The sequence below is a fragment of the Canis lupus genome, chromosome 30, assembly GCF_048164855.1.
Source record: "Canis lupus baileyi chromosome 30, mCanLup2.hap1, whole genome shotgun sequence".
Taxonomy (NCBI): Eukaryota; Metazoa; Chordata; class Mammalia; order Carnivora; family Canidae; genus Canis; species Canis lupus.
Window position 1 is genome coordinate 15,362,266 of NC_132867.1, and position 25,351 is coordinate 15,387,616.

General features: G+C 36.8%; 1 protein-coding gene across 5 annotated transcripts in view; it reads left to right on the plus strand.

The window, feature by feature from the left end:
- Positions 1-25,351, plus strand: part of LOC140621471 (multidrug resistance-associated protein 1-like) — an 86,953-nt gene that overhangs the window by 58,128 nt on the left and 3,474 nt on the right. For 3 of the 5 annotated variants that reach the window (XM_072806552.1, XM_072806556.1, XM_072806554.1), the window contains 9 exons: positions 2,140-2,200; positions 2,635-2,854; positions 13,793-13,947; positions 14,577-14,732; positions 17,757-17,956; positions 19,178-19,304; positions 20,643-20,744; positions 23,592-23,735; positions 24,706-24,864. In XM_072806552.1, coding sequence (XP_072662653.1) covers positions 2,140-2,200; positions 2,635-2,854; positions 13,793-13,947; positions 14,577-14,732; positions 17,757-17,956; positions 19,178-19,304; positions 20,643-20,744; positions 23,592-23,735; positions 24,706-24,864 — 1,324 coding nt within the window. Of the gene's footprint in view, positions 1-2,139; positions 2,201-2,634; positions 2,855-13,792; positions 13,948-14,576; positions 14,733-17,756; positions 17,957-19,177; positions 19,305-19,584; positions 19,703-20,642; positions 20,745-23,591; positions 23,736-24,705; positions 24,865-25,351 lie in introns of all 5 variants that reach the window. The other 2 variants (XM_072806553.1, XM_072806557.1) reach the window with 2 other exon arrangements.

The following is a 25,351-nucleotide window of genomic DNA, read 5'->3' on the forward strand; positions in this document are numbered from 1 at the left end:
AGGTAAATCAAATGACTTAGAACTTAACATACCTCATGCTTCTATATCCCATCAATGGATAATGAGAGATATGTAAAAAAGAATGATCATTACAGCAAAAAAATAACAGTAGGAAAAAAACTGCAGCCACTCTACTGATTTTGTTAAATAAATCTTAATATAGTAAAATGATAAAACAATGCAGTCATAGAATAATATTTTAGGGTCATTACATACTGAGTCACAAAGACCATGTATAAAATTGTTTAAAAGAATGGCTTTAGAACAACATTTGTATTATGATAGTAAACACACGTAGAGAAAAGACTATGGCAATATTCACAAGCATGTTAGCACTGAATATCTCTAGAACATAGGAGAATGAATCTTCCTTCTCTTGCTTCTCTTCCTCCTCTTTTTTCCCTCCTCCTTTGCCATTACTTTTTTTCATGCTGTTGGTATTTTCCAAATGTCTCTCCAATAATACATTTCCAGAGGAATTGTCACATGCTGGGTGATTGATTAAAAATATGTCAAAATTGAGACAGAGGAAGGGTTCATGGCCCATAACAAAACCAGAGAAAGCTTTAAAGGAGGTAGGAAAATATCTGGTTCAGTTTAGGGTGATGTAGAGATAAATAAACAAAGAGATGAAGTAAGCATTTTACTGTATAGATCTGGAATTCAAGAGAGGTATAGCCTAGAACAATCAATTTGAGAGTATTGCACAAAGAAGAAGGTTATTGAAGCTGTGGAAGTGAATGAGATTGCTCAAGAGAGTGTGGAGCATACAAAGGAAATAGAGTGGGCCCTTGAACAATATGAGAGGTTAAGGGCACCTCCAGATAATGAAGGCAAAAGACAGAGAGAATAGGTTTGTCTGAGACTGGGGGTTTCCTGGAATGTGGGACAATCACGCTAAAACCAGAAATTTCCAGGAAACCAGAATCATTGATTATCCTAGGAGAGCAAGGATGGTAGAAACTTGGATTCAGGAACTGAAAGTCTAGATGAAATAAAAACCAAATGTCGTGAGAATAATTGAATGTACAATTTAGAAATAGAAAGAGCTATGGGCAGAGATTGAAATGTTTAGAGTTGGATTTTCCAAGGTAGGTTATATAAGATTCATGACTTAAAGTCCTGACAGTTAATGGTCAAAGTGAATGCAGATGAAGGATCTGGAGGTATGAAGTTGAAAAGAGAGTTTAATAAGCTGTCTATGTAAACTATGTCATCACCCAGGATGGTGGCAGAACAAAAATGATGAGCCCAATGCCAATCTTTATATCTGTTTATTTATTTGTTTGCTTATTTATTTTAGAAAATGAGAGTGAGTGCTTGAGTGGGGATAGAAGCAGAAGGAGAGGGACAAGCAGACTCCACACTGAGCACAAAGCTTACCATGGAGCTTGATCCCATGACTCTGAGATCATGACCTGAGCCGAAGTCAAGAGTCAGATGCTCAACCAATTGAGTTACCCCAGTGCCCTCCTCAACCTTTTTTGAAATTTAAAAAAAAAAAGTTTTTGTTTTAACTTAAAAAAAAAATGATTTCATTTATTTATCCATGAGAGGCACAGGGAGAGAGGCAGAGACATAGGCAGAGGGAGAAGCAGGCTCCTTGCAGGGAGTCTGATGCAGAACTCGATCCCAGGACCTGGGGATCACAACCTGAGCCAAAGGCAGATCCTCAACCACTGAGCCTCCCAGGTGCCCCAATTTTTAAAATTAAAAAAAAAAATTTTAAGTAGGCCCGACACCAACATGGAGCTGAAACTCACAACCCTGAGATTAAGAGTTTCATGCTTTACTGACTGAACCAGCCAAGCAGCCCTTAATGCTATTCTGAGAGGCCAGGAAGCAAGTAGATGAGAAGACATAGAATATGGTGCACCAGGTGACATTAGCTTAAATAATTTAGGGATTTGACTCAAATTTAAAGGATAATTATCTAGAAGAAGCAGTAAAGAATCAGATTATATGTTCTGACTTTAAAATGTGTGGGATATTAGAGATTAAACAGTCTCTATTTGAAAAGATTAGAGGAATAATGTTATCAGGGCAGAGGAATATGCAATAAAATGATTGAGAATGTATAACCTTTAAAAAAGTAGTTGATCTGAAATCTACAACGTATACATTGTCTTGTTTTATTAGGCCCTCATTGGATCAAGGAAAACAGTTCTCAATGAAAAAAGAAAAGATCCCTATTGGTGGGGTAAGCACCAGAATTACTAGTATTATTTGTTATTAACTACACAAGTATAAAAGATTACATTGCATTCTTGATAATTATCATATATTTTTAATTTGAGGAGGGTTGCTATATAGTAGTTTGAAAAATTACATTAAATAGAACTGTTGGATAATATAGTGATGTTTAATTGGGATTACATGTTACTTAGCTATTAATCATAGTAACCGATATTATTTGAATATCCATCATATTTAAATGCTCAGGACTGTGTTGGCACTTTACATGTACTTATAAATTGGCTACTGTTACTATTCTGATTTACAGAAGATCTGGGAGTTAGAGGAATTAGTAATTTGACCAAGATCACAAAGCTTGGGAAATGTCATGTGGATTTAAATCTACCTTGTCTGACTTTTAAGCACAGTAACCTAATTTTATATTTACTTTGCCTTTAGGTGAAGTTCGCAATCATTCTGAAGTACCTCCAAGCCTTTGGCTGGCTCTGGGTATGGCTGAGTGTGGCTACTTACGTCGGGCAGAATTTGGTGGGCATTGGACAGAATCTATGGCTTACTGCCTGGGCAAAAGAAGCAAAGCACATGAATGAGTTCACAGAATGGAAACAAATAAGAAACAATAAGCTTAACATCTATGGATTATTGGGATTAATTCAAGGTAAAAAAAAAAAAGTCTAGCTACCTCTTTTTTTCTTTTTCTGACCTATTTTATTTGAATGCAAGCATATGGCATCATTTTATTTCAAATAGTTTTCAAGTATTTTGAGATAATTCAAATGCATATGGTTTTAATTCATCATATTTGAGAAAGTAAACCAACACTTGTGTGTCTGCTACACTGCTCACATTAAATAATGTATTTATCTCATTTATTCTTGACAAAAAGTATTTGGAAAGTTGTTATTATTCCTATTTTACAGCCAAGGAAACTGAGGCCCACGTACTAAGTCATTCAGGACTCAAAAGTCTTGACTACGTGGCTACTCACAGTATGTGTGAGACTTGTGATTGGTATGAAGATCAGGAAGTGAGTCAGTTAAAAACTACATTGTAAATAAAGTCTAAAACTACGTGGCAAGCAATAAGTGCTATAAAAGTAGTAAAGAAAACCTGCAAGGACACAGAGCAGGAAAAAGCCCTATTTGAGAGTTAAGATAATTTCCAAGGAATAGTTGTCATTTGAGGTGAAACTAAAAGAGTGGTTTGAATTTTGTGAAGCTGAGGTTACAGAGAAGGAGCACAGGTGACAGAAGCAGAGAGAAAGATGTGAGTAAAGACAGGGGTGGGGAAAGAAAGGGGCATGAGTGAGAGTGCCAGTTTGAGTGGTCTTAAAGTTATTTGGTATAGGATAGTAGGGAAACTAGAGGTGGGAAGGTAGTTTGGAGGTTTGTTAGAGATGATAGTTGGAAAGACAAGTGGGAAACTTTGAGAATTTGAGGGAAAAGAGGTGAACTAGGGTTATTTTTCAGACTAAGGATGAATTAGCCATGATGAAAAAGAAAGATGTACTTTTAGTGGAGGGATTAAATCAAAGAACAGCGAGAATTTGGGATTGATAGGGAAGGAATAATTGAGTATCTTTCAGGTGGAAGTCTGGATGGGAGATAATCTAACATAGATCTCTTCTCTGATCTATCTCCATGTCACGCAAAGCATCTAGTCCAGTGCTAACCAACAAGTAGAGAGTGGAATGGGATTGATGAATAAAAGATGGAGGAAAATAAATGAACAACAAAGGAATGGTCAGAGAATGGCAATGCAATTGGAGAAAAGGATAGTTAGGAAAGACATTGCAGCGAAAACATATGTAAGAATGAGTGATTTAAAACTAGGAAAAAGGCCTCATTCATGGTTTTGAAGTTCAACTTGAGTAACTGAGGGAATGATGAAGACAAAAATGAGGAAACCAGGATAAAGTCTTAATTGGTGGGACAGAGAATTCAGTTGACTTCAACTCAATTCAATGGTGAATTCAATTTTGGATACATTTAATAGAAAGTGTAGATGCATTTCTCTACTTTTTTTCTTCCAGTAGGCAAATTTAAGTGCCTGTCTGGAATTGGGAAGCAGAGTTCATCATATATTTGTAAAATGGAGGGCTTAGACTAAATCATTTGTACATTATCTCCAATCTCTAACACTCTAGCTCTGTGGTTCTACCGAGATAGGGAGCCATTGTAAAAGAGAACGAATGAGCCATAAGAGAAGATGTGATCACCATGAATGGGGATTAAAAGCCACAGGGGTGAATGATAGGTACTTAGGGAATGCCCATGTACAGCCAGTTAGGAGACTGACTTCAGGGAAATTGAGCAGAGATAAATTCCTGATCAACAGATAAACAAAAAAAAAATAAAACAAAACAAAACAACAACAACAAAAACACACCCAAAACACAAAAACACAATAATGTGAAGGCTTGCTCTGTTCCTGGAAACCCAAATCATTTTAGTTATAGAGGGTAAAACACATGAAATTGCCTTTGTTTCACCTTTTATGGTCCACAAAAATGGTAATTTCATATGGTTTAAACTAATTTATTCATTCATTTAACATATATTCTAATGAGGGATTCTTTAAACCTTGGACATGTTACTTAAACTTTTAATTTTATCATTTCTAGAATGTAGAAAATTTCTACCTAAATATTGCTACAATAAATTGAATTAGCTAATATGTATAGAGCTTACAGAAAAGTGCTGAGCATATAGCAAGAGTGCAGTAAATGTTAGCTATTATTTAACAGTAGTGGAAATGAATACTATGCACAAAGTCCTACAGATAAAAGGTTTCAGAGCCAGGATTTGTATCCATGTGTACCCGATTCCCCAAACTATTTTCTTAAGCAGTAAATTAACATTTCCAAAGGAGTTTTACATGAAGCACTAGAGATGCTCCATAAATATAAGTTTTTGTAGTTCAGTAGGTCTGGAAAACTGATAACTATATTTTTCTGTGCATCTGGAATCTTCTTTCTTTCCTTTTACTAAAAATTTTGAGATATTCTACAATAAACTGACTTGTTTAGTTCCATCTAACCCAATATTTCTCAAATCCATTTGACCGTGAAAAAAAATGTTTTTCTTGTGTGGTCTATCAATATCTTGAGCAACTTGTTTTCCATGGAATGTACTGTGGAAAACCCTATATAATGATACATATCCTTCCAAGTGGAAAGTATTATGTAACAAAAGCCAAAAAAAAAAAAAAAAAGAAAAAAGAAAGGTAATGTTTCAAAGAAGTTCTCAATGGTTCTGAAATGGTGCAGAAATGTTAAGAAGAAAAAAAATTGAGAATAGACCTATGATTATAGTCAAAGATGCATCATCAAGAAAAAGACAGGAAGAGAATATAGATTGTGGATAGTTGAACAATTGATAATTAAGGAGTAGATACATATTGTTCTTCAAAGAAGTTAGGTGATTTGGAAGAAAAAAAACATATTCAAAAGTATGGTAGAAATAAACAGATTTTAAAGTACAAATATTTTGTGTGTGTTTGTAAGAGGAAGGAAAGGCACCTTGAAGGAACATGATAATAAATTCAAACAAGAAAATAATATGTGGAAGTCATACTATCTAAGGATATTCATTAGGGAAAACATAAAGAGATACATGCATTTGGTAAAAAAAAAATGAAGATAAAAAGTATGAAACTTAGGACTTTGCTTCTCTTTTCTTCTTTCCTGTATTTACTGTGTGGCCATTGTATTGCTTGTAAGTGTCTGCATCAAAAAGCCTGCAAATATTATGAGGCATATTTGTTTATTTTGCCATTCCATTAACATTATTCATTGGGGAAAGAGATGTTGTTAATGACTAAAATGAGATATAAGGAATACAGTATGAGAAATATAATGTGTTTGGTTTTTAATCAATAAGAGCCAAGTCTATTGGTTTGCAATTTGCAACTCATTGAGGAAAGAATAGAAATAACAATCTAGAATTCTGAACAGCAAAAGAAACATCCATGTATACAGATATCTCTATATCTGTGTCTATCACATGTTCATACAAGAGTTAAACTCATACCAATCCAGAAGCTCATGTTACAAGTTTAGGGGAAATTCAATATACTTTGTTTTTTGTTTTTGTTTTTTTTACTTTGAAGGATATTTTGAGTGAGCAAATATCATTTCCTATACTACACAAGGTATGACAGTTCATTGTTCACAATTTTACTTTTGTAAAGTCTTACTTTTTTAATCAGAATTTTAAAAATTTATTTTTTTATTTAAATTCCAGTTAGTGGGCAGCCCGGGTGGCTCAGCGGTTGAGCGTCTGCCTTCAGCCCAGGGCGTGATCCTGGAGTCCCGGGATCGAGTTCCACATCGGGCTCCCTGCATAGAGCCTGCTTCTCCCTCTGCCTGTGTCTCTGCCTCTCTCTCTCTCTCTCTCTCTGTGTCTCTCGTGAATAAATAAATAAAATCTTAAAAAAATAAATTCCAGTTAGTTACATATAATGTAATATTAGTTTAAAGTGTACAACAGGTGGCGACGGGGTCCGTTGGGCGGAACCATGGAGGAAAAGCCTTTCAGAGCGCCTTTGGGTACCAGGGCTCAGACGACTCGAGCCCAGACAAGGACACCCGGAATCTGTGGACCAGGGCCACGCTGTCGCAGCCGAAGCTGAATGTGCCGCGGTCCAAGATCTGCGATGACTCGGACGCGGAGGGCAGCAGCCTGGGCAGCAAGACTCGCCGGGGGTACAGTCGGAAGGCCGGCCGCGAGTCGGGTGGTGGCTGGGAAGAACGGGAGGACGGAGAGGACAAGGTCGGCTGCAGGCCGGGGGATCTCCACGGGCACTTGTCTTTGGAGATGGAGCTGCGTCGGGGCAGCATCCTGGGAAGCCATTTAGAGGAAGACGTCGATTCCAAGACCGAGACCGAAGTATCTTCCTCAGAGTCCTGGCTCAGTATGTCGAGGCACACACCCCATGGAGCCTACTGGATAGAGCAGCAGAACAGGCTGCCGCTGCCTCTGATGGAAGTCGTGGAGAATGAAGCTCTGGAAATCCTCACCAAAGCCCTCTGGAGTGAGCACTTCCCCCCCAGCTCCCACAAGAGACCCTGGGGGATTTTGCAGGGCTTGGGCCTCTGGGAGTGGGGTTTCAGGATGTGCATGCCTTGTCAGATTCCCCTAACACCCACAAGTATTCCAGGAGCCCTACCAAAAGTAAAAAATGGGGGGACTGGGCACAGGGACACCCAGTCAGGAAAGCATGGGTGACTTTCAGGGGCCTGGGCTCCAGCCTTAATGCAGCCCCTCTCTAGCTAATGCGGCTTTTCTAAAGCTGTTTCTACACTCCCTAGTCTTTGTGTGACCTTGGCTCCCTCCCTCGGGTGCTACGAGGAACCACTGGACAATGGATTATTTGGGTAAAAGTCCCCTCCTTTGCCCTGCTTATAATATAAGACAGGGTTGCTGGCTAATTGCTTAGAGTAGGTGGCCCAGGAGGTGTCCACAGAGCTGCCAGCTACCACAGTTTAGGCCTGCAACACTCTAACCTTGTCCTCACCATTGCTCCACCTCAACACTCTCATCCTCCTCCACATCCCCCATCTGTTTAGCGTACAGGTGTATAACTTGACCCTTAAAAAAACCTGTCAGGGCCCAGCACCTTGGAGATCCAGTTTCCAGACTAACACAGAACCGAGTGCCAAGCGTTCGTGCCACCCCAAGTCACCCGCGGTTCCTCAAATCTCACATGCAGCGCCGCTGCTGGGGAGCCCATGCCCTGCTCACTGCTCTGAGTGGAGCTCTGTCCTCCAGGCTGCCGGTCAGGGATGGCCCGGATCACTTCCTGACCAAGCACCTGCAGCGATACATCGAGGGGCTCAAGAGGCGTCGGAGCAAGAGGCTGCACCTCGTAATGTATTGAGAACGCCGCTTCCGGCTCAAGTGACCGACAGCCCGACTCCAGCCCCCCACCCCTGTCCCGTCCCCAGAACCAAGCCTGACCCCGTCCACGTGGAATTTGAGTCCTAAAGAAATAAAAGACTGTGCACGGTCAAAAAAAAATAAATAAAGTGTACAACATTTTTTTTACTTGCCATGTATCTTTCTATCTTTATCAAGTTTTTATTTAAATTCCAGGTCACTTATATACAGCTTAACATTAATTTCAGTTTAAAATTTAGTGATTTATCACTTACATATAACATCCAGGGCTCATTACAGGTGCACTCCTTAGTACCTATCATTTATTTAACTCATCCTCCTGCCCATCTCCCCTCCTGTAACTCTCAGTTTGTTCTCTACAGTTAAGAGTCTATTTTCTAGTTCGTCTCTGTTTTTTCCCTATATTCATCTGTTTTGTTTCTTAACTTCCACATATAAAATTATATGGTCTTTATCTTTCTCTGACTTATTTTGCTTAGTATAATATTCTCTAGCTTCATCCACATCCTTGCAAATGGCAAGATTTCATTCTACTTTTATGAGTGAGTAATATTCCAGCATATTGTGTGTGTGTACATGTACATACCACAACCTCTTTATCCATTCAATGGATAAAGACATTTGGGCTCTTTCCATAATTTGGCTATGGTAGATGATGGTGCTGTAAACATCAGGTTGTATGTATCCCTTCAAATTGGCATTTTGGTATCCTTTGGGTAAATACTTAACATAATTGCTCCATCATAGAGTATTTCTTTCTTTCTTTTTTTTTTTTTAACTTTTTGAGGAACATCCATACTGTTTTCCAGAGTCGCTACACCACTTTGCATTCTCACCAAGAATGTAAGAGGGTTCCTCTTTTCTCCACATCCTCACCAACACCTGTTGTTTCTTGTATTGTTGGTTTTAGCCATCCTGACAGGTTTGAGGTGACATCTCATTGTAGTTTTGATTTGCATTTGCCTGGTGACAAGTGATGTTGCGCATCTTTTCCATGTCTATTGGCCATCTGTCTGTCTTCTTTGTAAAAAATGCCTATTCAGGTCTTCTGCCCATTTTTTAATTGGATTATTTGTTTTTTGGGTGTTGAATTTTTTTAAAGACTTTATTTATTTATTCATGATAGAGAGAGAGAGAGAGAGAGGGGAACAGAGACACAGGCAGAGGGAGAAGCAGGCACCATGCTGGGAGCCTGACGCAGGACTCAATCCCGGGACTCCAGGATCACACCCTGGGCCAAAGGCAGGTGCTGAACCCCTGAGCCACCCAGGGATCCCGGCTGTTGAGTTTTTTAAGTTCTTCATATTTTGGATACTAACTCTTGATCAGATATGTGATTTGCAAATATCTTCTCCCATTATATCAGTTGCCTTTTCATTTTGTTGATTCTTCTTTCACTGTGCAGAGGCTTTTTATTTTTATGAAGTCCCAGTAGTTTATTTTTGCTTTTGTTTCCCTTCCTCAAGAGACATATCTAGTAAGAGATTGCTATGGCTGATGTCAAAGAGGTTACTGCCTGTGTTCTCCTTTAGGATTTTTATAGCTTCAGGTCTCAAGTTTAGGTCTTTTAATCTATTTAGAATTTATTTTTGTGTATGGTGTAAGAAAGTGGTCCAGTTTCATTCTTTTGCATATTGCTATCCAGTTTTTCCAACATTTGCTGAAGAGACTCTTTTATTTTTAATTAACTATCAGTAGATATAGGAAGTATTTTGTAATGAAGCAACAGATTATGCAGTCTAATCAAAAGGATTTTTTCCTGATTGGATTTTTGTGTAGAGTGGTCTTTAGTCATTAAAATATGAATCTTCCCAGGACACCTGGGTAATCTCAACTCAGATCTTGACCTTAAGGTCATGATTTCAAGCTCCGTGTTGGACCCTACACTGGGCCTGCAGCTTATTATAAATAAATGAATAAATAAATAAATAAATAAATAAGAATCCTTAATGTTTTCATTTTTAATTTTTTTGCATTAAAAAGTTTAAATTTTCTAAAGACATTATTAGGTGCAATTATAAGTTTTCTATAAGTGGGTAACCCTAAGAAATGAAAATATATAATTTCTGAGTTTTTCAGTAGACCACATCTGCATCTTACAGAATCCTGTCCAATGAAGAGCAGGCTGTATTCACTTACATCATCATAGCTCACAAAATAAAACAGGCAGGCAGGGGTGCTTTAAAGCATAAATAGCATTATCACATTTAATATCACAGACCTACTATGAATAACATAGAACACTAACATTCAAAAGAAACTGGAGCTCAAAGCACAATGTTAGATATATATATTTTTTAACAATAATAAAACGCTTACTTCATTTTCTAAATAAGAAATAGTTCCAAACATTTTTTCAGGGGCCCCAGCTATTCTCCTTAGAATCTCTAGGACAGTCTAAACATCCTCAATGTATTGTATTTTAAGCCTCATTGCTAGGAACTTCCTTTCTCCAATCCAATGTGAAAAATATAGGCACTCTAGTTTCAAAGTGCAAAGTTTAAAGAGTACACTCCTGCTTCTAGTTTAAGATGAGTGAGTGGATCATCTGCTTTACTTACCTCACAAAATTCCACTGAAATGACAGTGAAAAAATATAGAAGGAAAGACTTCAGAAGATTTCAGAGTGATACATTTCTACATCAGCAGTTAAGCTGATAGTTAATCATGGGTAGAAGAACCTGCAGCCCAGAACAGAGAGGGGAGAAGCTGTACCCCAAGAGAGAGATGTTCATTTGAGCAGTGGAGAAACACTAAACTCATAGTCCTGGGTAGAGAGTAGGATTGAGCTGCATGGAAATAATCAAAATAAGTCACTAGACCGTTGTTCTTTTGGCTCATTTGTCTCTCCTACAAAATCCACCACTATCACCACCATCAGATGCACCGCAACAACATTGTAAAAGTACAGTGAGAACTAGAAAGCTGATGTTTAATGAGGAAATTAGGGTTCCTAGTAAGTGTGGCATAGATAGAAGAAATTCTCCTTAAGTGGCTTTTGGAGAAGCTCCAGCTTACATGTCTGGATCCCAATATTCAGACTCTCTGTGTCATGTCTGCCCACTTATGTGGAATTTGAAGCAATCCCTTTCATTTAGAGGAAAAAATGTTGGAGGAAATTAGTGTGTGCAATAGCAGAAGGAAGCCACACCAGGTACCTCTATTAATTAACCTGATGTTTATCTCATATGTTTAAACTGATAATGATGATAGTTGTGTATTTTAATCAAACCAACAGTATAAATAAGTGCTAAAAATAAAGCGATGAAGTCCAGAAATAAAACAATCCTATTTGAAATAGAAGCTTAAAATCCCAAATTAATGTCTTCAGAGATTCAAAATATTATATCCACAAAACAAGTGCAAAAATATGCTGAAATAAGTTCAATTTTAGACAAAAAATTCTTGAAACATTTAAAGAATTTAAAAGAGACTATACAAGTGTGAGAAGATAAATTAGAAGAAATTATCCTAGATGTATAACATCAAAAAAATAGATGGAAAATGATAATAAGAACATTAGAGGAATAATCCAGGAAGTTCAACATTCATGTAATAACTTCTTTAGTAAATGCAAGTGAGTGATCAAATTCATAATATTTAACATTTCCCATATCTGAAGAATGCAAGTGTCTGATCTTTCAACCATTCCAATTAAGAGTGGAAAGAAAGAGCCAAGAGAGTAGTCTAGGTTCCAAAGAGGAAGGGGCTAAATACGATGAAGGAAATAATAGAATATCTAATGAGTTTGAATATATTCAGAAGACATTTGCTGACTATTGAAGTGTTTGGAAATAAATTAGTGCTTGTTGCATAGAAAACTAGAAATATGAAAAAAGTGGTGAACTTCATGCATAATGTATGTTTAGTGGCAATATAAATATTGAATATTTATTTGAGGAAAGAGGGTGGCACTCTGTTTTTGAAGGGGAAGAAACAAGTACGAGGGGAGTGAGGTAGAAAAAAATAGAAAATATTTAAGACTAAAAAATCATTTAACAACAGCATTTGATATTATTTAAAATATAAAGGAATTAGCTGAAATACTTTAAGATAGTCAGGGTCAACTATCATTGTTTTGTTTTGTTCTAAACATACATAAAGGAGTAAGAATCACACTGGCAGTATTAGCAGTTTTGTGTATTAGAGCACAAGGAAGCAGTTGTGTATCTTCTGTGATTCAGAGCAAACTAGCTTAAGTAACATGGAAATTTATTGACTCCTCAAACTGAAAAATCCAGGCATAGGTCTTTCTATGTACTCCATCCCTGTGCTCCAAAGAAATATCCACTGCTCTTTATTTATCAGCTCTACTTACTGTCTTCATTGGCTTAATTCTCAGGCTTCAAGTGGTGTTGGAAATGTTCTGTCTCGAGATCCCTGGGTGGCACAGCGGTTCGGCGCCTGCCTTTGGCCCAGGGTGCGATCCTGGAGACCTGGGATCAAATCCCACATCGGGCTCCCGGTGCATGGAGCCTGCTTCTCCCTCTGCCTATGTCTCTGCCTCTCTCTCTCTCTCTCTCTCTGTGACTATCTTAAAAAAAAAAAATTAAAAAAAAAAAAGGAAATGTTCTGTCTCAAAGAACTTCCTTCTATAAAAATCCATGGAGTTACTCTCCTTGAAACAATTTGAGTCACATATCCATCTTTCACCAGTCACTGTATCAAAGCATGTCTTCTTCCAGCCCTACAAGTTCTTTAATTTGAGAACTTTTTGTCCTTTCATTTCTTCTCACACACTGATAGCTCTTTGATGAGCTTGTCTCTTTCTTGTCATAGTTTGTCAAATGCAGGTAACAATACTCAATAGAAGCTGACAACTATTTCAACCTCTTCCACTAAAGCTCTATGCTTATTATTTATATGTATGTCTTTTCAGTTGTTGCAAGAACAACCCTTCCACCAACCAAATCTCAGTAGCTGAGACCCATAAATGAAGGAAGGAATAAATAAATAAATATTAAATTAAATGTGTATATTTAATTTATGTATATTATATATAAATTTATATATTATATATAAATATTTATTTATTTATTTATTTATTTATTTATTTATTTATTTATTTATTCCTTACTCATACCATGTGTTCATTGTGGGTCAGCAGGAAAAGGACTCTGCTTATTCTTGGCACCCAAGTTGAAAAGCAATTCCAGACCATTATAAATGTTGGCAAGCACTATGCAAAGGTAATAAACTTTAGCAGTTCTAATAACAGCGATTAAATGCTGTAACCCAGTATTAGTTATTGTTTCTCCTTCAATTTATTCAGAACTCTTCATAAGGTTCCATAAATCACAAGGAGGCCAAAAACAACTTTACCATGGATCTAGAAGCTAAGAGAACTAAAAATATTTGACTAGCAGCACCGGTAACTACCGTATCACAAAATTAATGGATTGCTAGTGTTCTGTGAACCTGTTCATTCCGTTACGTTTTGTGTATTTCTCTAGGCCCTATGCTTATGAATAAGGAGCACCCTTCTTTGATAAGATGGCAACCCATCAGAGTGTCTATATTTGCTATCAATGCACCATATATATCTATACTTAGTCTGTTCTACAATTACACATTGTTAAGTTTATTCTTTGAGTTTTCCATGTAAAAAAAAATGCTATGATAAGCAACTTTTTGAGAGTTAAGGTACAAAATTCCTTTAAGAGGTTAACATATCTCTGATAACAATTTGTGTTTAGGTCTCTTTGTCTGCTCTGGAGCCTATATACTCACCAGAGGATCCCTGGCTGCCTCTCGAACTTTGCATGCTCAACTATTGGATAATGTGCTGCACCTCCCGCTCAGGTTTTTTGAAACCAATCCCATAGGCCAGATCATCAATCGGTTCACCAAGGTAAGTAAAACCACACCTTGCTGAATAGCATACCTAAAAATGATCCATATTTAGTACCTTGTAAAAAGGTACTAAAAAAAATCACCCTGAAAAGATGGGATTATGTTTAGTATAGATTTTCTTGTTTTTTATTTCTAATTCTTGGGAAATTTATAATTGATGTCTAGCAGCATCACATCTTTCAGACAAAAAATAACCCTTGAAAATTGCTGAAAGAATCCAAAAAGCATATGTGCTCTGGTGTCTACTACTACAATTCTTACATACACTCAGCTTGAGAATCATGGGTTTGGGCTGAGAAGTAAAGAAAATATAAGTCTATATGAAGATAACTGGATTTTAAGCATTCTGCTTAAAAAGTGCTGTGTAGTTGTCATTGGGAAGTACAAATTGCTTGATCATAGGCATCTTGTTATTAGAATGCCCTCTTAACAACTACAACTGACCACAGGGGGAAAATACATGAGGGTGGATTGGGGAAGGCAAAGACCATGTAGTTAGATTTATCATCAGATTGTCACATCTGGGTAATTCTTAAAGATTTTTACATTGAATGACATATTTCTTCTTCTCCTCATTTTAAACCATGAACAGTTAAAAATAAAGTGACCTGATATCAATTTTTTCAGGACATGTTTATAATTGATATACGTTTCCATTACTACTTACGGACCTGGGTGAATTGTACATTGGATGTTATTGGAACAGTTTTGGTCATTGGGGGAGCTTTACCACCCTTCATTCTAGGGGTTATTCCCTTGGTTTTCCTCTATTTCACTATACAGGTAAGTACTTGGATTTTTATGTGTAATAATAACATAAGTTCACAGTCAAATATAGGCTTAGACCCACTTAAATGGACTGTTAGTTCACATTCTTTAAAAAGCAGATTTCAAAAAAGGATCCCATTTAATAGAAAGTTACTGGGGAATGCTTGTAACAGATAGAAGAGAGGGAGCAGGAGAAGGCTGAGTGAGCCCTCAGACAGTGATGCAGATCTGATTCCTGTGATGAAGAGAAGAGGATTGGGTGTGAAAAATCTTGGATTGCAGGACAGTTCTATGGAAAGATCCATCTCCATGAATGGGAAGTCTACAACCAATGTCACCCATTGGAGTATCCCACGTGACCCCAAAATGGGCCTGCGTTAGCACCCTTGCCTTCCATACTCAGTTATTGCCTGGAAGCAACCTGTGGGTTACATGGCCTCCATGCTAATAGAGTAGTAGATCCAGAGCAGAAGCAGCTGGGCTGTCAGTCAGTTGTGCTCCTGCCGCAGCAGAACAGAGTCGTGTGTTTTTATGATCTCCACAGAATCTTTATGGTATTTACATTTTAGCAGAAAGCAAATTTGCCTGTAAATCCAAAAGAGACACAGATACTGCCTTTTTGTCCTGTTATCCCTGATATCAGTAAAGTACTCCTAGAAGAAGTAAATCTATCTCTTGTGATACATATCTCTGTTTTCCAATTAAAATGTGGTCAACCACATTCCAAAATTATGTCACTGTGGGGCCACAGTATACAAGGAAATTTCTTAACACATATTTAATTTAAATATGAAAGTATTTTGAGGCTGTTTACATAAAAGGATGCAGTTCTGGTAGTTCAATGCTTTCCCAAAATTTAAGCTTTAAAATTCATATTGGAGTTTGATCTGCCCAAAGGAGAATGTTAATAATGTTCTCATTTCTACACCTAAGCTATTATTATTCCTCCCACTACCTATGTTTTCCCTATTCTCTCTGCCTTGACTGGATCTTACTTATCCTTCATGGCCTAGGTCATATTTCATTTCTGTGTGAAGTATTCTCCACCAAAATAGTGCAAAGAGATCAAACTCATCTAGATATTATGGATTTATTATACTGCTAGTATTATAGCAATTTTTTAGACCACAAATTGTCTCCCCCGTGAGATTGAAAGTCCTCCAGGGTAGACACTGTCTTAGGGCTAAAAGAAAAAAATCTAGGATATGAGGGATAATATTGAGAATCTATTGTATCTTCTTAAAAAAAAAAAAACAACCCCCATATCACAAGTGAAAATTTAGATGATAGTTTTATGGTTGGTAAACTATACTAGGATGACCAGGAGTGGAAATAGTCTAGAAGCCATATCTTGTTAGGGGACACTATATAGGGTGAGCCCTGAAGTGAATTCAGTAGCCTCAAGTTCTTGTCACTTTCTTGACTCCCATGCTTGGCACAGCACTTCCATTTCCAGGTTTCTTTGCTTTCCCTATAAAATAGAAGGTTTGCTTTATATCAGTGCTATGCAAAGGAGGGTCCCTGGACCTATGGACTATACTCCAGACCTACTGAATCAGAATCTCTAGTTGTACTTCTTTTTTTAAAAAATCACATTTTACAACATATATCCACAGACACACACGTGTGTGTAATAATATATATAATAATATATATATATATAATTTGTTAATCACATCCTAATAAAACTGGGAGGAAATAAAGAATCTAACAGAGTGAGACCTAGAGTTTGTGTTTTAACAAATCCTCCAGGTGATTTTTACTGAAGTGTGAGAAGCATTGATCTAAATCAATGGTTCTTAAGGTAAATACTCTCGATAGATTCATGGAAGGGACTTCAGGACTTCTATAATTCACTGAAATTTTATGAAAATTTCTTTATGATAATCTCTTGAGCCTCCTTGCAGTCCCAGAATGCCATAATCCTCTGTGCTCTCCAGGGCACTTACACAGAGAGTGTGTAGACTGTAAGTTGACAGGCCATATGTAGCTTCAGATATGTTTTTGCTCAGCTTGCTCAGTGTTTTTACTAAAACAAAGATATTTTAAAATCAGAATTTTATATAAAACTCCAGGTCCAAAGATCTTCTTGGAAAAACTTGCAAGATGTGGCAACTCTTGATTTTCATTTACAGTTGGTAATGATTATCTGGAGCTGATAAATGCTGGTCCAGTTAACTCAGGGCATGCTCCCTCCAGCTCTGTAGTGTCCACCCATCTCAATTAGTGTCAACCAAGTTGGAGGAGATTAGACAATTAGACTTATGGCTGCACTGGTGAAGTTATTTTGTAGGCCAAAACAATTTTTTTCTCATAATTATATTTAGGTACAAAAATATTATTGTTTGTACCTTTGGTTGCCTTCCTTCATTTAATGGGTTAACTCCTTAGTCATATTTCCAACATGTGACATGGTGCTTCTTCCATAGTAGGTACTCAGTAGTGGTTGTTTGAAAGGATTATCAAAGTGGAGCTTTGCCCAATTCTGTTCTAGTTATGCTGTCCAGAATTTGGGTTTTTACTGTTCCAAGGGTGTATTAATTTCTAAGTCTCCTGTAACAAATTTGGTAGCTTAAAACAACAGAAATTTTATTCTTTCACAGTTCGGAGGTTAACAGTCAAAAATCAAGGTGTAGGCAGGATTGGTTCCTTCTGGAGCCTTTGAGGGAGAATTGGTTTCATGCTTCCAGTGACTGTCAGCAATTCTTGGCATTTTCCTTGGCTTATGCACACATTACATCAATCTCATCTTCACATGGCTTTCTCCTTGTGTCTTTTTGTCTTGTCTTTTTCTGTATCTTACAAGGACACTCAGCATTGGATTTAGGGTGGGCCCACCCTATTTCCAGGTCTGATCTCATCTCGAGATCTTTAATGACATCTGAAAGATTCCATTTCTACATGAGGCCACACTCACAGGTACTGGAGTTAAAATTTGAGCGTCACGTTTTGGGATCACTCAAGTATCATGCCATTTTCAAACCAGTGAAGCAATTTCTATTACATCTTTCCAACTGCCTCTTTCTGTCTTTGGGTTAGAGATACTACGTGGCGAGTTCTCGGCAGATCCGACGATTGGCAGGAGCATCTCGTTCTCCTATCATTTCCCACTTTAGTGAGACTTTATCAGGGGTGTCCACCATCCGGGCCTTTGGACATGAACAGAGGTTCATCCAGCAAAACAAAGAGGTGGTGAATGAGAACTTGGTCTGTTTCTATAATAATGTAATTTCAAACAGGTAAGTCACATCAGTATGCCTTGTTCAAGACCAGTCTCTTTTTATTTTTTTATTTTTATTTTATTTTTTTAAAAGATTTTACTATTTATTTATTCATAGAGATGCAGAGAGAGAGAGAGAGAGAGAGGCAGAGACACAGGCAGAGGGAGAAGCAGGCTCCATGCAGAGAGCCTGCCGTGGGACTTGATCCAGGGTCTCCAGATCACAGATCACAGGGTCTCCAGATCACTGGGCTGCAGGCAGTCCTAAACCACTGCACCACCGGGGCTGCCCAAGACCAGTCTCTTTTTAGATGTCTTATGCACCGACTTTTAAACGGAAAGAGTGCTCTGTAATGGCATTTCATTAATTTGTTTTAAAAAAAGAAGGCCTTAAATATGTCTAATATTTAATATACATTTAAGTTAGTGTATCTATTTATATTCAAATAAAAAGTACATGCTATTTTACATGAAAATAATGTCCCAAGTTTTTTTTTTTTTTTTTTTTAAGATTTATTTATCTGAGAGAGAAAGAGATAAACAGAGCAAGCAGGGAGAAGGGTAGAAAGAATCTTCAAGCACACTCCCTGCTGAGCACTGAGCCTGATGCAAGGCTCCATCCCATGACCCATGAGATCATGACCTGACCCAAAACCAAGATTTGAACTCTTAACCAGCTGAGCCACCCAGGCACCCCAGGTTCCAAGTTTTTGAAAGTTATACAGGATGCTATAGAATTAGTAATGTTATGATCCTCTGTTTTATTTTGTATTTGTAGGATATATTTTATTTGCATATAATAATTCATATTTTAAATTTGAGATTATCACTTCACATAAAGGAGAAAAATGAAATATTAAGTAATAGCTGGGCACATTTTAACTTTTGAAGACTAATTTTATAATATAAAAAAGGGTATGTAATTGGAAAGGTGATTTGTTTTCTGATAGGATCTTAAAATATGGCACATTTTAGCTAGTATTCTTTTTTATTTTTAATTCTGATTAAGTTTTAAAACAAAGTTCTGCAAAACTCAAGTGTGTTTTTATGCAGAGGAATCCTTTAATCTGTCGTCATTGTAACAATCCTATTTTGATTGAGTTCTAAGTAAGTGAGGAAAAAAACAAAAAAACAAACAGCCAGCTATTGATATTTACATTTTCATTTCACAGAGAAGAGTTCATACTAAGTGCACCAAAACTTTTGCATCTCAGTTGAGGAATATTTTCCATTATTACAGGTGGCTGTCTGTTAGGCTTGAATTCCTTGGCAACTTAATGGTTTTCTTTGCTGCACTGCTTGCTGTGCTGGCTGGCAATTCTATAGATTCAGCAATAGTTGGTTTGTCCATATCCTATGCCCTAAATGTAAGTAATAATGATTTTGTGGTATTTGATATGTTTATAATCCAGTTAATTAAACTCTCTGCTCCTTTGCCTGTCTGAATTATAGATTCTATTAGCTAAGTAATGAGAGACAAATCTGGATTACCCTAGAGGCTCATTTCTTCCTCTGTTGCTACTAGCAGGAAGCTGGCTCAGCAATTCTAAGTTAGCTCACAGAAAGAACAGGCTGAATGCTAGAAGATTCAGAAACTCATGGCATTGCCTAATTACCTAGAAGTTTCCTGTTCTCCTATACTTATAGATTTATAGAATGTCACAGTGGTAGGGCCTCTCTCCACCATGGCCTGTCCATCCGGTTTGCCCAACCTAACCAAGGAGATAATCTAAACCCTGGGGAGAATATATGCTCTACTTTGCTTGTAAGTTTTTTCCTAATAAGCTGTATTTTATATTACACTGAAAAGCACTAGTGGTATGAATGTGTTCATGCCCTTTGTAAAATAGAATATTCCTTAAGCTACTGAATATAATTACATATTATTTAGAAGATAAGCCTAGATGATTTGAGTACCTACCTTTCATCCCTTATCCAAAATGCTTAAATGCAGTTGCATTTCAGAATTCAGAACTTGGGCTTGTAGAAAGGAAATATGATACACATACTATAGCCAAGGTTTGGGTCAGAACCCAATAATCCATCGACTTCTTCTGCAGTGAAGTATGTGAATGTTTACCCTAAGTGGGTTAAATAAAGACTTTTAAGAGCCCCATATCAGTTCAAGTCAAGTTGGCCATCAAATGATTTGGCACCAAACTTGAGAAAAAACTGAATTGACAGTTTTTTGGCTTTTAGAATTAGGCTAGAATTACAACCTATATTTCTGGGTATAATGAGAAGAAAATAGAGTTAAAAAAAAAAAAAGAGGAGACAAGAGTGGTGAAAAATTAGGAGAACCCTCCTTTTGATGAATGATGGTGAGGAATGTTGAAGGTAACACTGTACACAACTTTTTTCTCACTTGAGGTGTACATTTCTTGAGGCATATCCTGTCAGTCTTGGTATTCATCATTACTTACACCAAGGAGGGACTCCTTCAACATATGTTGAACTATACTCATTCTATCTACAGCCAAAAAAACGTTATGTATGATGTGAATGAGTTTAATATACTTAAACACTTATGTGTTTATGTATAACTATGCTTACATTTAAAGTTGTTAAATAATCAGAAGAGATAAAGTATATGAAAACTATGAAAAGTGAAACTTTCTAAGATATTATTAATATCTTAATAATAAAATAGCCTTAATAAAAGGCTAAAGAACCATTTATTAAGATCTTGGCTTTTTTTCCTCCAGATTACTCAATCTCTCAATTTTTGGGTGAGGAAAGCTTGTGAAATTGAAACCAATGCAGTTTCCATTGAAAGAGTGTGTGAATATGAAAATATGAATAAAGAGGTAAGCACTAATACATAACTAAAAATAGATGCAAGATTAAGATATTGTAATGCACGTTGAATTGACATTTAAAAACATAAATTTGAAGTGAAACTTGCTTTTCCAAATTCATGTTATGATATTCAGTTTTCAATGAAAGTAAAACCCGGGGATCCCTGGGTGGCTCAGTGGTTTGGTGCCTGCCTTTGGCCCAGAGTGCGATCCTGGAGTCCTGGGATCAAGTCCTGCATTGGGCTCCCGGCATGGAGCCTGCTTCTCCCTCTGCCTGTGTCTCTGCCTCTCTCTCTGTCTATCATAAATAAATAAATAATATTAAAACAAAAAAAGAAATTGAAACCCAATCTATTAAAATCCACCATTATTTTATATATCACTAAAATAGAAAAAACACCAGAGTTAACTGAATTGCAATAGTACTTAATTTTAAGACATGTAAAAATTAAAAATGATTACCTGTCTTTATTTTTTTTTAAAGATTTTATTTATTTATTCATGAGACACAAAGAGAGAGAGAGAGAGAGGCAGAGGAAGAAGCAGGCTCCTTGCAGGAAGCCGATTTAGGACTCGATCCTGGGACCCTGAGATCACACCCTGGGTCGAAGGCAGACACTCAACTGCTGAGCCACCCAGCCATCCCTGATTACCTGTTTTTAGAAGGCACAATGATTTGTCCTCTATCAATGTAGAGTAACATATGCAACCTAAGATTTAATTTTGTGAGAATTTTATGTTGTGAAAAGTGTCTGAGTATAGTTATCTAATAATTAAAGTCTGTGCAATTTTTGAATTTGCTTTATTGTTTATACCTTCTGTCCTATTTCCTCAGCATTAACATCTCTGCGGATGGGAAGGAGGAGGAGAATAAATCAGTTTCTTTTGTTCCCTTTAATTAATTATAATTTAGAAAGGAGAAGGATGAGACTATTGATACAGTGTAATATTTGAGTTATCTGCATATTTTCCTTATCTGGGTTATTTCTGCCTCCCAGTTCAATGAATTAACAAGGGAGATGCTAAAGTTGACCTGAATTTCTGTATCTTCTTCCCGATAATGGTATCTAAATCATGTAATGTTCCTCTTTTGCTCATAACTAACTCTTAGGAAGAGGTATCCCTCCTTCAAATAGAAAACCTGGTTTCCACTTGTATTTTTGGTAATATCTCTTCATGTCTTCTGTCAAACTTTGCTCCATTAACCACTTTCTACATCTTTACTTTCTACATCTTAGCATCCTACCTGCCTTGCCCCTCTTCGTCTATAAATATGCTAAAATATTATCTACATCCTCCAATTCCTACCTAAATTTTGAATCATCCCCTAGATTCTACCCCAGGTCTTACCTTCCTTCTTCACACAAATTTAATGGAAGATTAATCCACCTTCACAACCTCTAATGATTAGTATTCGGTTCACTCAGTCTAGTGCCATGTCGTGACCACTACATAATTTTATTGTTTTGAATATTTTCTAATTTTTTGTATATATATTTCTTTGTATATAAACTTATGTATGTATAAATTTTAAAATATGTTATTTTCAAATTGAAAGAAACAGTAAAACATGTAAAACATATATATCCACACATTTTTTAAATTTAAGATTTATGTATTTTTTCACACACACACAGAGGTGAGACAGGTAGAGGGAGAAGCAGGCTCCCTACAGGGAGCCTGATGTAGGATTTGATCCCAGGACCCCAGGATCACGACCTGAGCCAAAGGCAGACGCTCAACCACTGAGCCACCCAGGTGCCCCCATCCACACATTTTTTTTTTTAAATCATCTTTATGTAATTTGATGCAGGTCTGACAAATACTGTTACAGAAACTCTTAACGTGGAAGAAGTAAATTGCTCAGCTAATTCTGTTTACTCTTCTGTAACCCCATCTCTCTGCACCTTTGTACAGAAGAATTCTTTGGAATAACCTATACTTCCCTCTTTCCGTTTTGGACTCTCTCCAGACAGGCTTCCAATCCCACCACTCTACTGAACATGTCCTTGTCAAGATCACCAGTGGTCTCCTGTCAGTCCTCACTTGGCCTAATCTGTCATCTGACACTGGTGATCACTCCCTCTGATGAGCACACTTCACCTTGCTGCCCAGACACCACACTGTCCTGCCTCTTGCTGTTCCTCCAATGTCCCAGACACACCTCTGTCTCAGGACCCCAACATGTGTAGTTATCTGCCTGGGAAGCACTTCAACCCATATCCACATGGCTTGTTCCTGTATCATATCCAACCAAGACTTCCCTATCCACCCTACTTAAAATTACACCACCACTACTAACCTTGCCTCTCTCCCATCTTCCAAGCTTTATCATTGTCTAACGTTCTACATATGCTATGTGATTCTTTCTGTGTCTCTCTGGCATCCTGCATGCTCTGTGAGGACAAAACTTTGTATTTGTTTGGCTCACTGATGAATCTCCATTAAGTAAATACTCAGTATCAGAACAATGAATGAATGACAGACTATCCTCATCTCAGCTAAAATTTCAAACAGGTTACCTTCGGCAACTTTGCAGTTTTAGAAGATTCTTCTTAATAACTGTACAGAAGATAGGAAGCCTTGTTACCTTTAAAATTTTATTTCCAAGTTTTTCTTGTAACCAGAGGAGAAGTTTTATAGTTATAGAAGTTGGTAATATTTAAAACTATTTTTGGGAGATTATAATATCCACGAATGTTTTCTATCACTTTTGTTTATATGCATGATAATTATTTTTTGGGGGAAATGTATTTTTTGATAATTACCATAATATTTCTTTGTTTTATATGTACCAAATTATTTTGGTAATAATTATATAGTGATATAATTATTATAATATTTCTTTGTTTTAAGGCACCCTGGATAATGTCTAAAAGGCCTCCATCACAATGGCCTGATAAAGGGATAGTGGAATTTATTAATTATCAGGCTCGATACCGAGATGATCTTGGCTTAGCATTACAAGATATCACTTTCCAGACTCATGGTGAAGAGAAGGTACCATATATATTTCATAAGTTTCACTTTCCCTTTTATCTGAATTCACTCATTGTTAAGGTCAAAGTACAGTATGGTATTGAATATAAGATGGTCTTTGTTCAAATTTCATATAAAAATAATAAACTCAGGTGGTTGGTATATACAGAGTAAGTTTTTCCTCTTAAAAACACAGTATTTTTAAATTGTGCATACTATATTATGAAACATGTTACTTTATTTTTCAGCTTTATTGAGTTATTAGCAAGTAAAAAATTATATATATTTAAAGTGTACAATGTGATGGTTTGATATACATATATATATAGTGAAAGGATTACCACAGTCAAATTAACACATCTGTCACCTCACATAGTTATAAGGTATTTTGTTTTTGCTTTGTTTTGGTTTTCTTTGGATGTGGTAGGAACACCTAAGATCTACTATCTTAGCAAATTTCAAGTATACAATACTATTAACTATAGTCACCTCGGGGCACTTGGATGACTCAGTGGTTGAACATCTGCCTTTTGCAAACATTCCTTTGGATTTTCTATCCTTTTGGCAAAGGGTTTCTGTCCTGTTTGTTTTATTTGGGGAAGGAGGGTGGAGAAGCCTCATTTGAAAGTCCTGAGAAAACCATCCCATTATCAAAGTCATCCTTGACCACACTCTGAACAGCTAGTCCCAACATGGTTCAGGGGTGGTCTGCTTTTCCTGGGGCTGCTGGCATGCTCTAGTTAGATGGTTACTAAATTACTCAAAAGTCGAGAAAACTCATATATTAACCTGAGCCTTTCTCATAAGTGATGAACTTTGGATAAAGAGTGATCATTAGAAGTCATATTGTATCTTCCATGCCAGTCAGGGTCATTCCATTTGGCAAAATTAAATCCCACTGACCCGACACCCAGTGTATTTGTTGTCAGTGCAAAGCCCCAGTCCCTTACAGAAAGCACAGTGCAAACTGTTTATGATCATTTCATTACAGATTGGAATTGTGGGACGGACTGGAGCAGGCAAATCAACACTTTCAAATTGTCTATTTCGAATCGTGGAAAGATCAGGAGGCAAAATTATTATCGATGGTATTGACATATCAACTATTGGACTTCATGACCTTCGAGGCAAACTTAATATCATTCCCCAGGTAAAGTCTGTTTTGTCAGTAGACTTTTTTTTAACTCCCTCTCGGTAATCGTCTTTTTTTTTTTTTTTTCAAATCTGTTCCTTCCAAGCATCTTAATTCATTTCTAGAAGCCAGAGCATTTTAAATGTGTTATTAAAAATCGCAACAACTGAATCCTATTAAACACGCTTACTCTAAAACATTCTTCCTAAATGCATTTGTCAATTTGAAAAACTGGTATTTTGCTTTACAAGTTTTCTTCATAATAGTAAATGCAAATAAAATTGTAAGAGATCAGGCTGAAATGCATTGGTATTTTTTGGAAGAAAAAAAATCACTGAGCCTTTTGCCTAATTGGTAGAGTGAGTATATAATTTTGCCTCTTTGATTTGAAATTTAAAAACATTTTAAAAGATGAAAAGAACAATAATTCAGTTAGATCATTTTTTTCAAGTCCTTTGATTTGTCTATCTGCAGCATCAAGGGAACTCTATCATTAACAAACATG